General features: G+C 45.3%; 1 protein-coding gene across 2 annotated transcripts in view; it reads right to left on the reverse strand.

Annotated features, from left to right (window-relative positions):
* The window catches only part of OSBPL11 (oxysterol binding protein like 11), a 75404-nt gene extending 68236 nt beyond the window's left edge, over positions 1–7168 (reverse strand). Inside the window, exons 1-2 of one of the 2 annotated variants that reach the window (XM_019553933.1) lie at positions 7004–7168; positions 6424–6512 (exon numbers count right to left, since the gene is read on the reverse strand). Coding sequence is in view for 1 of the 2 variants with exons in the window: in XM_019553932.1 (XP_019409477.1) it covers positions 1228–1361 (134 nt within the window). In the remaining variant the exon portion in view is untranslated. Of the gene's footprint in view, positions 1–1227; positions 1417–6423; positions 6513–7003 lie in introns of those variants that run through there. The other variant, XM_019553932.1, reaches the window with a different exon arrangement.
* Positions 7169–11934: the final 4766 nt, after the last annotated feature.

The raw sequence follows: 11934 nt of genomic DNA on the forward strand, positions 1-11934 counted from the left end.
AAAGAAATGCATAACTCTAGAACTCCTGGTTCAGAAATGGTACCTTTTATTAGACCAACTAAGAAATTGCAAAAAAATGATCTTTTCCTGCAAGCTTTCAGGCTCATACAAGCATTAGAACTTCAACGTACGGTCCCAGCACAGACAGCACTCAAGCACTTGAGAAGAAAAACTTAAGAGAAAGGTGAATGTGACAGCAAAGCACACAGGATGGGGAGTCTCGGGGGCAAGTGCACCACCCAAAATTACTTTCAGATCTTGGGGATGTTTTTTTTATTGACCTGCTTTCCAGCTGACAATATCTGCGTAAGGAAGTCTTCCCCTTCTTGCCAACCCCCTTGTTTACCATTTAGTTGATCCTGCACTTTATTAAAGCACATTTTCAGAATGGTAGAAACTTACTGTATACCTGAACACCCAGTAAATGAAAGGGCTCCATTGGAGGAAGGATGAAAATGTATTTTGGAAGAAGAAAGAGGAAGGGCCAGATTTCAGCTATAAACAGCAAGTAAAGAACATATGGTTTCAATACACATTGCGAAACGTTTGGGTGACACTTTCAAAAGGAACCGCCACTCATTCCAACTCGGCCCAAACTTTAGGTCTTGGGAAGTGGTAAAAGGAGAACAAATTTTTCAAACAACAACAAAAAACTGACGAAAACATTTCCATTGACCCCAGCTGACTTGGGGCTGGACTCGGCGATCTGCCAAGGTCCCTAACAGCCCTAACATCTATGAAATCTATGGGAAAACACAAACAGGTTTCCCCCCACAGCGTTCACAACCCAAATGCTGCACTGGAATAGTTTAAACGACTCCTTCAGTCAAAAAACGATGGGCTCTGCCAGGAAGTCTCCCCGTAAGAGCCATGGCTCACGGGCGTGAAACCTGCCACCAACTTGCCCATTATCCAAGAGATGCACTCAACAAAAATAAGAGCAGCAGATGTTTAACAACACTTAAGAAATGATTTATTTTTTAACAACAGCCACGAATACTTCAAAACGGGTCTGGAAACAAGTGGGACCCAGACCCCTCCGAACACCTCCTTGCCCCCACACTGACAAGGCCAGACCCCACTGGGGGTGCGAGGGGCGGCCTGCTCGGCTCCCATGGCACAGACCGGAGCCCCCACGGGAGCGGGGGCGAGCTCCCGAAGTGGGGGCAAGGCCTGACAGCGGGGAGAAGGCCGGGGGACGACCCCAGCCCCGCCCCCGGCCCCTACCTGTACTGCCAGCCCTTGGCGCTGCCCCCGCCGCGGCTGCTCTTGCTGGTGCCAGGCAGCGGGCCCGGGCTGTCCAGCCGCCCCTCGGTCTCCGCCAGCCGCAGCGCAGCACCGCCCGGCTCGGCCCCCTGCATGGCGGGAGCGGGATCCGGCCGGAGCCACAGGAGCCGCCCCCCGTCCGCGCCGGCGCGGCCAGCCCGGCCCCCACACCTTCCTTCCGCCCGCTCGCCCCGCCCCTTCCGATCCGCCATGGCGGGGGGGCGGGGCGCGCGAAGCCGCCGCCGCCGCCATCTTGATGCCGGGCGAGGCGACCTCACACGTTCCCTTAGGGGCCGTTGGTGCCCCTCCTGCTTCGTTGTGTCCTTACCGCTACAGCACTGCCCTTATACCCATTTTGCAGACGGGGAACTGAGGCCCGCCCAGCTCACCCACAGCCCCAGTGGCAGGAGAGGGCAGGGTCTTTGCGGAGAGGGGATGTCTTGTATTAGAGCAGCTGAGACGTTGAATAAACAACTCAAATCAAGATATCGAATGATATCGTGGTATCTAATACAAGATATCGCCCCTCCTCAAACGGAGCTCTCAAATAAAAAGGAGATATTGAACAAAAGATATCACATCTACTGAACAAAAGATATCACATCTACTGAAACAGATACCGAAGAAAACGGAGCTATCTCGTAAAAGATATCACATTGACTCAAAACGGAGATCTCAAACAACACGGCGATACCTAATAAAAGATATCACATCTACTCAAACTGATTTAGTGAATAAAACAGGGATATCTAATAAGATATCACCTCTCCTCAAATTGAGATATTGAATAAAACAGGTATGTAATAAAGGATGTCACCTCTACTCAAAACACCTTGCCTGCCTATGTCCTTAAACCAACACATCCACAACCAAAACCTGCGGCAGAGAAGGACATTAGCTGTTTCCAGTGAACCAGTTATTTGTAGCGAGAAGGATGGATGTATTTCTAAGCAGGATGTCGCCTGCAGAAAGTGATGCTTTCCTGAATGAGTTTGGCTCTGCCTGGCCTTCAACCTCATTTATTTATAGGGACGGAAGATGATGTTTATTGAAAGCGAGGGGTACAGAGGGTACCACTGCCACCCAAATTGGCGTGGGAGCAAGAAAAGCTGAGGGCAAGCGGTGTGACTGAGTATCTCACTTTAAACAAACAGCAAAATAATGAGCAACTACCATATAACGAATAGGTGATGTGACTATTAGCAGCCAGCCAGGCAGATCACTTGCTTGGGGGATCTTTGTCTTTTTTAGACTGTCGCATCTTTTGGTGCAGGGATGGTATTGTCCTCTGCATTTGTACAAAGCAATCTTGACCCCAGTCCTCCAGGTCATAAATCAAAAATCAATCATCATGCAAAAAAGCTGCTATGCTCTGAAGAAACTGCATGGGATGGAGAAGCATAGTGGGAAAAATGACATGGAGAGCATTGTTGTAGAAACCAGACACAAGACATGGGCAGGAGCACGAGTGCTTTGTCGGTGTCAATGTTCTAAGGAAGTCAAAGCACAAAAAACGGTGCAGTCTACGGTGTTTTGAGTCAAATCCCTATGGCTTCCTACAGAAGAGCCTTGGTCCAAATGGTCCTAAATGTTTTTCCATTGGTTCACCACCTGTGAATGAGCTGGAAGGGGGTGATGATCTTCTATGTACATGTATATCTGGAGCCTGGCAGCATGACAGATCATTTTACATGAAGCATACAGGCTTTGAGCACACAGTCTGGCACTTTCCAAATATATTTCTGATTCAGATGGATTCAAACAGCTCAGAGGCATCTGCATGCCCCAAAACGGAGTCGAGTTTGAGGTTTTATAATTCAATCACTGCAGTGAACTGGTGTGAATGTATGTGTATCGGGTTCTTTCCACCAAATAGCATCAGCACAGTTTCGTGGCATTGCAGGCCCTATGTTGTTAACAGTTAAAGGAGAGCTTCCTTTTGTTCGTTTGGCTCTCATTTTTGCTTCTCTAACAAGGGGTTCTGTCCTTGCTGGTGCTAGGAAATAGTGCATGGGCAAAGTACAGGATCCTTGTAATCATCAAACCAGAAGTGGCTACACATTTGCTACACTGGTGTCAGAAGTGAGATTTTAACTTCTTGGTACCCTTTTTTTGCCATTTTGTCCCCAAGCACTTACCCAACATCTCTTCCCCACTAAATAGTAGAACTAATAAAAGCTATTGCCAAGCATAGGAAACTGCTGATGCAGGACCAATTTGCCAAACTGGGAACAAAAATCCCATTTCAGAGATGTTCCCTTTGCGGCATCAGGAGCCAAAGCCAAAATTCAGGACCATCCTGGAAAACTCAAAACAGTTGGCTGCTTTATACAACTAGTTATTTCTGCCTACCTTGTTTGTCTTTCTGTTTGGAGTGTGAACTCTTTGAGGCAAGGACTCAATTTGTTGAATGTATATACAGTACCTAGCACAGGGAGGTTGAACGCTCCATGCCTCACCACAGTACAGATAATGAGTAATAATGATAGACTCCTTCACACGAATGGAACAGAAACAAAACTGCTTAACTGTGTGTCATGTGCCATATACTGTTTGCAGGTCATGGCCAGTCTCCTTTTTCCCTGCTAACAGTGGTCTGCTTGCAGGAGGACATTCTGAGTTTCCCTTGACATCATTTTAAAGTCCCAGCTGGTCGTGTCATGTAGCACAACAACAAGCCTACAAAGCCACAGGTTTCTTACACTATTTAACTGAATGCCAAAGCAGCATTGGAACAGCTCTTAAATACACCAAAAACAACTCATTCCTCAAAAACAGCCAGATGGAATTTTACTAACTTTCCCATACAGCTTTTTTCTCATAAAATTTGTAATGACCTGGTTTAAATTTGTTTTCTTGGGTTTTTTTTTTTTGTGTCCTTGTACATGTTGTAATAATATAATTAGAAAGAGAAGTTAAAGTAATATACTAAAGGAAGAGACTGTAAACCTCCTGGGGCAGCATTGCATATGTGTACCCTACTGCCTAGCAAAATAGGGATAAGTTGGCACAACTATAAGACCAAAAAAAAAATAAACATGCTGCTGCTCAGTATTGAGGGTGATAGCCTGGGAAGAATTTTAAATGCTTACAAGAAAGTCAATATGTGGGCAGCAAGTATTCAAATTATTTGCCCTCAAATTAAAAAAAAAAATCTAAATTGTATCATAGAGGTTGCTCCCACCTTTCACATAAAAACAGCATGACGGTTGACTACTGTTTATATTATTTCTTTGACCCACTGACTTGGGAAAATTATTTCTTCCCTGTATGATGAGATTCTAAATAGAAAAGGAAATTAGGCAGAAATCTGGAATCCTTTTCCCTGGTGACAAAAACCCTCCTAACGTGTAGCTCTTGGATGATCTGCCCAAGGCTGTTTATGGTCTCAGTATTGAGTTCACAGGATGAGCATCTCGATCAAGCTATCACTCAGGTGGTATCTGTCAAGGACACTGAAGTTCAAGTAATGGACCTTAGCTAACTGCAACCCTTTATAAAATGCTCTTCTAGTATTAGTGTCACCTGTATTCTTTTAGGAGAAGGGCTGTCAGAGAAAGCTGGTTTTTGTTGGTCAATTGATGCCCCCTAGTGAGCAACTTGAATAATGCATCTGACAGAAAATTGGATTCCCAAGCAAGTATTATAACTTGCTGCCAGATTTGATCACAATGAAATACCAGAGAGGGTGCATGAAAATGGGCAAGTAAAACTAGTCATTTAAGAGATTCTTAGCTCTCCTTCACACACCAAGTAATCTGTGGGAACAGACTTCTCCCTGTAAAATGGCAGCTTCCATTGCACTGTTAAAATAAACCTAATTCAGACTATGAAGGAGCAATGTACCTAAAGCTAAGTATTAATTTCCTCCAGATGGTGAGAAAAAGCTATCTTTTCTTGTCTCCCACTAACTACTTTGAAGGAGCAATAGTTGGGAAAACAAGATATAAATACTTGCATATTTTAAAATAATGTTGTGGATCAGATTTTGCTTTTGCAAAAGCCAAACTAAAAGTACCCAGGATATGATTTTTTTAACTCCTAAAGTTTTTTGGGCAGGTAGGAGGGGAAAGGGACAAGGTAAAATTGTGAATTTACCCTGTTACTTACAGATTTCATAGACATTAGGGCTGGAAGGGACCTTGCAAGATCAACAAGTCCAGCCCCCTGACCCAGGGACAGGAAGTCAGCTGTTGTCAAAGGATCCCACCAAGATAAGCATCCAAACATTTCTTAAAAGAGTTATGAAAATTAGAAGGGCAGAAAAGGCTTTGGTTCAGCAAAGCCTCTGTCAAGGGTGTTTTTAGGATCAAAAATAGCTACTTCTGCTCCACATCCCATATTATCAGAGCCCCCAGGGTCCAAAGGCTGTTCTGCATAAACAGTTCTGCATGTGACCAGTCTCATCACACTCACGGCATTCTCTACAAATCTTACAACTAAGTGGTGTTGAAAATACTTGAGATAAGTGAGTGCAGACGTAACACAGGAACAAGAATATCGAGGGATAATTTATTCCACTCCAAAATATGTTGCTCAATTCTATCCCCTAATAACTGAAGCTGGTGCTTCCCACTAACAGCTGGCCTGATCCCCAGTGAGGGCAGGCTTGTCCTCTGGCATTCTAGGAGGACCTAAGTAACATTCATAACATCTTTGTCTTTGCTGGCATAATACCTTTACATTCAAATTGCACAACTTTAATCTAAATTTAAACTTTAATTCCTTCCCATAGTAAAAAGCGTACTAAAAGGAGCCTACCAGAGCTCTCCACTATAATGTGTGCTGTAGTTCCTGAACAGCACATGCTGGATAAAGATGTTTAGGATTCCTTTGTTCTGCATTTGTACAGCTGTATCCTTCAGTACAGCCAACTTTTGATCATGCAGGTTTTTTTTTTACATTTTGTGAACCCAAGAATTTTTTGCTGAAGAAAACCTTTGCCAAAAAACCTCTGTCCTCATGTTTCATGGAGGTATTATAAATTAGGCTTGATTTCTGAAACACTAATGAAAAACCTCATGTTTTAAGACATACCAACACCAATCAAATTATCCGAAAGGTGCAATAAGAACAAATAAGGCAAGAATGCTATTCCCCACCTTGGTTTCCTTCTGTTTATGAGCAACAGATATAAAAAGAAATAAAAAATTTCACCTGTTTCCACTAGCCTCTTTGTAACCTGAAGTCTGTCAAACATGAGAACAAGGCCATCAGTTCAATCCAGGTGTTTCTGGATGTTGGCCCTGAAATACAAGATTATGAATACAGATTTGTTTTCACATGCTTTCCATTCAAAAAAATAGGGTAGACTTTGATGTTACTGCCTGCAGCACCCTGTAATCCCAGAAGGTGGCACTATAGAGATATCCAATCCCATAGGCAGTAGCCAACAATGCAACTAAAAATGAGTCATCCTTTATTTTCACATATATGCAAGCAGATTTGCAGTTCTTTATTATCTCCTCATTAAAAAAAGCCAAAACAACAAAACACAAGACCTGAACTTCAGCATCCACCAATATCCCTGACTTCTTCTGAAACAAGGAGTTATAGATGATGAGGCTTTTTTGCACTCAACCTCCTTGAGTGTGTGCCCTATCCACATTCAAAATTTGACATGTTCAAAATTGAATGACTTTTCATTATTTGTACGCAGAAAAAAAAGACATAACTTTTCCCATTCACCCTCAAACAACTGAGCAGGTTTCTCTCCGGTTTTAAAAAAAATAATTACCTTTAGCAGAGACCAGATGTAGCACAATGGCTAATTGCATAGTGCCCTCTTCTAGTAGCTGATCCATGTAAAAGAGAGGAGCCTACAACTGTTGTTCACTAAAGGAACGAATCCTTTAGCTGAAGTGGTAAAGACCTTGCCTTTGGTGGAGAGACTTATTTCACCTTCATCATACTGTGAATGTTATTTTTCGTGAGTCCTCACGATTTGGATAGTTACTCATTGATGAGAAAATTGATGGGTAGATATTGTTGGTAGTGCTCGATGCCTTTGTTTTTAATGATTGACTATTACAGTTAATCTCTTACTCAGAGCAACTAACATTTTAGTCTATTAATAGTGAGGGAAAACAGTCTTCATTTCCCAGGTGCTCTAGCTAATGACGATGATAAAGCAGAAACAGAATGATACTTGCAAGGCCAAATTCCACTCATCAATTGTTTAACATATAAAATCATCCTCTTAAATATTCAAGGTAGAGCGAGCACAAAATCTGATAGGAAAATATAGTTAAGAGAACAGCCTTTCTCCTAAAACAACCCAGACACTGACCCATGACCGCCTCCTCCCAGGCAAACTGGCCAGTGTGGGTGTGTAGGTATAATTCAAAGAAAATATGGCCCACGGTCTTTTACATTGTTGAGGTTGCCAGGTGGCATTTCTGGGTCTCTGAACATCATTGATCTGTGCTATTGGGGTTGGGGCTTTCCATTGTATGCCTGAAATCATGCCAGTGTGTCTGCCAGACAGGATCACAGGGGCTTGTTTTTGCTGCTTACAGAGTTTCTGGTGTAGACCAAGGCCTTTAGTTACTCATGGTAATGTTCAGTAGCTGTCCATCTTTTCAAAATTGCCTTACTTAATTTTCATGAAGTTAAGCCAAACTCAGTTTCAGGCAATGGGTCAAACTCTGCTCCCATTTACACCAGGGTAAAGCCTGAGTAGCTACAGCGATTTGTAACTGTAACAGAAAGCAGAACTCGGCTCACTGGTGGAAGCAGTCCACACTATCTATAAAACATCTCCCTTCCTCTTTTCACTATTACCGTCACCTCCTGCACGCTTAAGTTATGCAGTATTTCAGTTCTGTTTAGCATTACTCGGTGCCATACTTTGTGCACAAGGGACACATTAGCAGTACAAAACTCTTGCGTGGGACTGTTATGGACGTATACCGGGGAGGCTATACTCTCTGAAGCTAGCCCTTCTAGGGGATTTAATGCTTGACAACCTGAATAGCTCTCTATGCAACAAAAAACAGTGCAAGTAAAAGAGCTCTTCACAGGGCAGCTATGCAGAGGTAGAGGACAAAAGAAATGCTGACCTCGTGAAGAAACACCTTGAGAAGCTGGATACCTTCAAGTCAGCCAGCCATGACAGTCTACACCCCAGGGTACTCAAGGAGCTGGCGAGCATCATAGCCCAGCCACTAGCACAGAGCTTTGAGGACTCCTCGCGCTCTGGTGTAGTGCCCGAAGACTGGAAGAAGGCCAACGTGGCGCCTATCTTCAAGAAAGGGAGGAAAGTGGAACCAGCTAACTATAGGCCCATGAGCCATACTTCTATCCCAGGGAAGATCTTAGAAAAGTTTATTAAAGGGGCCATCCTTAATGGACTGGCTGTCATCAACGTCCTGAGAGCTAGCCAGCACGGGTTTGTTGCGGGTTGGTCTTGCTTGACCAATCTCATTTCCTTTTCTTGGTTCCTCTCCCTCCACAGGACTGGACATGAGCCTTCAATGTGATGCTGCAGCTAGTAAAGCGACCAAAACGCTGGCTTGCATCCATAGATGCTTCTCAAGCAAATCCCGGGACATCATTCTCCCCTTGTACTCGGCCTTGGTGTGGCCGCAGCTGGAGTACTGCGTCCAGTTTTGGGCTCCACAATTCAAAAGGCATGTGGAGAAGCTTGAGAGAGTCCAGAGAAGAGCCATGTGCATGATCAGAGGTCAGGAAAACAGACCTTACGACAACAGGCTGAGAGCCATGGAGCTCTTTAGACTAGAAAAGCGCAGGCTCAGGGGTGATCTGGCCACCTGTAAGTTTATCAGGGGTGACCACCAGGATCTGGGGGAACGTTTGTTCACCAGAGCGCCCCAAGGGATGACGAGGTCGAACGGTCATAAACTCCTGCAAGACCGTTTCAGGCTGGACATAAGGAAGAATTTCTTTACTGTCTGAGCCCCCAAGGTCTGGAACAGCCTGCCATCAGAGGTGGTTCAAGCACCTACACTGAACACCTTCAAGAGCAAATTGGATGCTTATCGTGCTAGGATCCTATGACCCCAGTTGTCTTCCTGCCCTTTGGGCGGGGGGCTGGACTTGGTGATCTTCCAAGGTCTCTTCCAGCCCTAATGTCTATGGAATCTATGAAATTTTTCAGTGCCTAAAGCTGTGACTTCAGTCACTTGTGAAGCAAAGCCATCCATCCCCTTATGAAAAGAGGTTTGCAGCTGAAGCAAAGTCATAGCAGACTGGCTGGTCTGTTTGTGTCCTGTCGATCACATACCTCTTCCTGAAACCCTCCCCACAACAATACATGCTCTCCAGACTCAGAGGCAGGCAGTAAAACCCTGGTGCGTAGGCTGTCACAAACACACTTCTGGCACTACACAGAGGTACTTCAGTCTTGCCTCTTACCTGGCTTACACAGATGCAGGAAGAAGTTCCTGATATGACTTTCTCTACATAACAGCTACAACCTGGATGTAGGTACAAAGTTAGTTGGCATCTACACTATAACTTTTGATCATGTTGTAGGTGTCTACAAGTCAGCGGTGCTCAAGGCCTGGTCCACAGCCAGATCCATCCCGTAGAACCGTAATCCAGCCAGCACAGATCCCCACAGGTCTGAAAATTTGATGGTGTTAATTGTCCCTCCCCTGCAGCCAAATGTCCAGATCCATGGGGAGCCCTGGCTCTCCACACCAGATCAGGTGTGCAGGGAGAGGGCAGCCCAGGGAGGGATCCAGGTATGTGGGGCTCAATCGGACCAGTACAAGGCAGGATCTGAGCATACAGAGCCCAATCTGGGTGTACGGAGCAGAATCCAGGTGGCACAAGGCCAGATCCAAGTACACAGGGCCTGATCTAGGTGCATGTGACAGGATCCTGGCGGCACAGGGCCTGACCTGCCTGTGCAAGAGCATCTTGGTACATAGGGCAAAATCTGGCCTGCAGACTGGTACCATGCCACTCATCCCACCCAAGGGGCCAAAAGGTTGAGCAATACTGGTGTAGGACACTAGTGCTCAATGTCTTTAGACTCAACGCACCTACAGAAAATGCCAGCTCTTAGTTTTGCCTTATTTTTTGACTGAAGAAGAACAATAGAGCAATTTTACTGTTGCAAAGAACTCAGGAAATAAACTTCTGGGTTTATTTTGTGAATTGTGTGTAGGTGTTTGCATGCTGAACAAGGTTAAGATCATGCAGCAACCTGCAGCACTCTTAAAAGGATCTCAGCATCCCAGCTGAGAATTACTGATCTAGAAGATTTGCTGCTTTGTAATGAGATTCCTGGATGTTGTTTTAGCCACACTATAAATGAAGCCTGAAATTTGGTTTGCAATGTCTATGTCACTACATGAAGCAAAGTATGTTGCCAGCAGAAATTTTGGACGCAACGCTTTTTTAAAACTGTCAGTGCCTCAGAGGCACTGCTGACAACACAGTATCCTCCATTTGGCTTCTACCCTCTGCTTATTCAGGTCACAGAGGAACCCTCCCTTGCCCTTTTCACATGTATGCATGTCCGGACTTGGGCTCAGGATGTTACTTAAGTCTCCTGTTGTGTTCAAAGTTCAAGCAGCCCTTGCACAAAGAACGTGACTTTTGAATTTCCTATTTTTTGCGTAAGATAAGGATCTTGCCGCAGCCCTGTCTCCTGCATTCAGCAGCACCTGAAATGCCTGCGACTCCTGAGATGAAAGGGATTGCTTCTTCCACATTAAAAAGTTCTATCACGTGCTTTCCTAAAAAGCAACTCAAAGAAACAACAATGTGTTTCCCACCCTCTCTGACTGGGAGGCTTGCTGTGAGCAAAGGAAAGGAAGGGTGGAAAACCTGATGTTGGTTTTAACCACTGTTATTTTAGTGGAGCTCTTTGAATCCTGCCACTAGTTCACCAAATCTCTGGTGCTGTCAGGGAGAAAGGCTCCCGAGCATGCCTTGCCCACGGGGGTGACATGTAGGGGGAGCATGAGGGTGCGCATGCACCCTCTGAGCGTGGCAGTGGACCCCTTGGAAAAAGACACCCAGTCGCCGCTTGCCACCCTGCCACCGACACTGCTGGTGGCGTCTGCAGGTGGTCCACGATCGCCCCGGTCACCACCACCACTGCACCCCCGACAATGCTGGCAGTATCTGCAGGAGCTCTGTGCTTACCATCGCCACACTACCACTGCTGCACTCCCACTGGCAGTACAGCCATGTCCCCCCAGCCACCGGGGCCACGTGCCATTCATGCTTGCCTAGATGCTCCGCTCACCTACAACGAAGCCAGAAAGGCAGTGGTTGATATGTTGCGAGTTCAGCAACAACACTCTGGACACTCCCGTGTTGAACTACAGTTATTTATTATTATAACTCTCTAGAATCATACCCAGGGTGGATCTTAACAATTGCCCTCAGTATAGGGATGCAGAACTTATACTTGCTCTGCTTCTGACTTGACCCTGTCCAGTCCTGTGGAGGGAGAGGAACCAAGAACTCCTCTGGCTCCACATGGCAGAGAAAAGGGAGTCCCCAATGCTGCAAAAACCACCACAAGCAAACTGAACCCTGCAGTGCTGAACATGAGGGCTTTGGCCTTCAAGGGACAGTACAAGGAAAGCACGATAAGGCACAACACCCCTTCTCCCTAGACAGAATAGTCAGCCAACCATTTGGGAAGACTCCACTTCTGCTGTGGTCTTCCCATAGAACCGGACT

Source organism: Crocodylus porosus, unplaced genomic scaffold (assembly GCF_001723895.1).
Source record: "Crocodylus porosus isolate Cpor-Errol unplaced genomic scaffold, CroPor_comp1, whole genome shotgun sequence".
In the NCBI taxonomy this organism is placed as follows: domain Eukaryota; kingdom Metazoa; phylum Chordata; order Crocodylia; family Crocodylidae; genus Crocodylus; species Crocodylus porosus.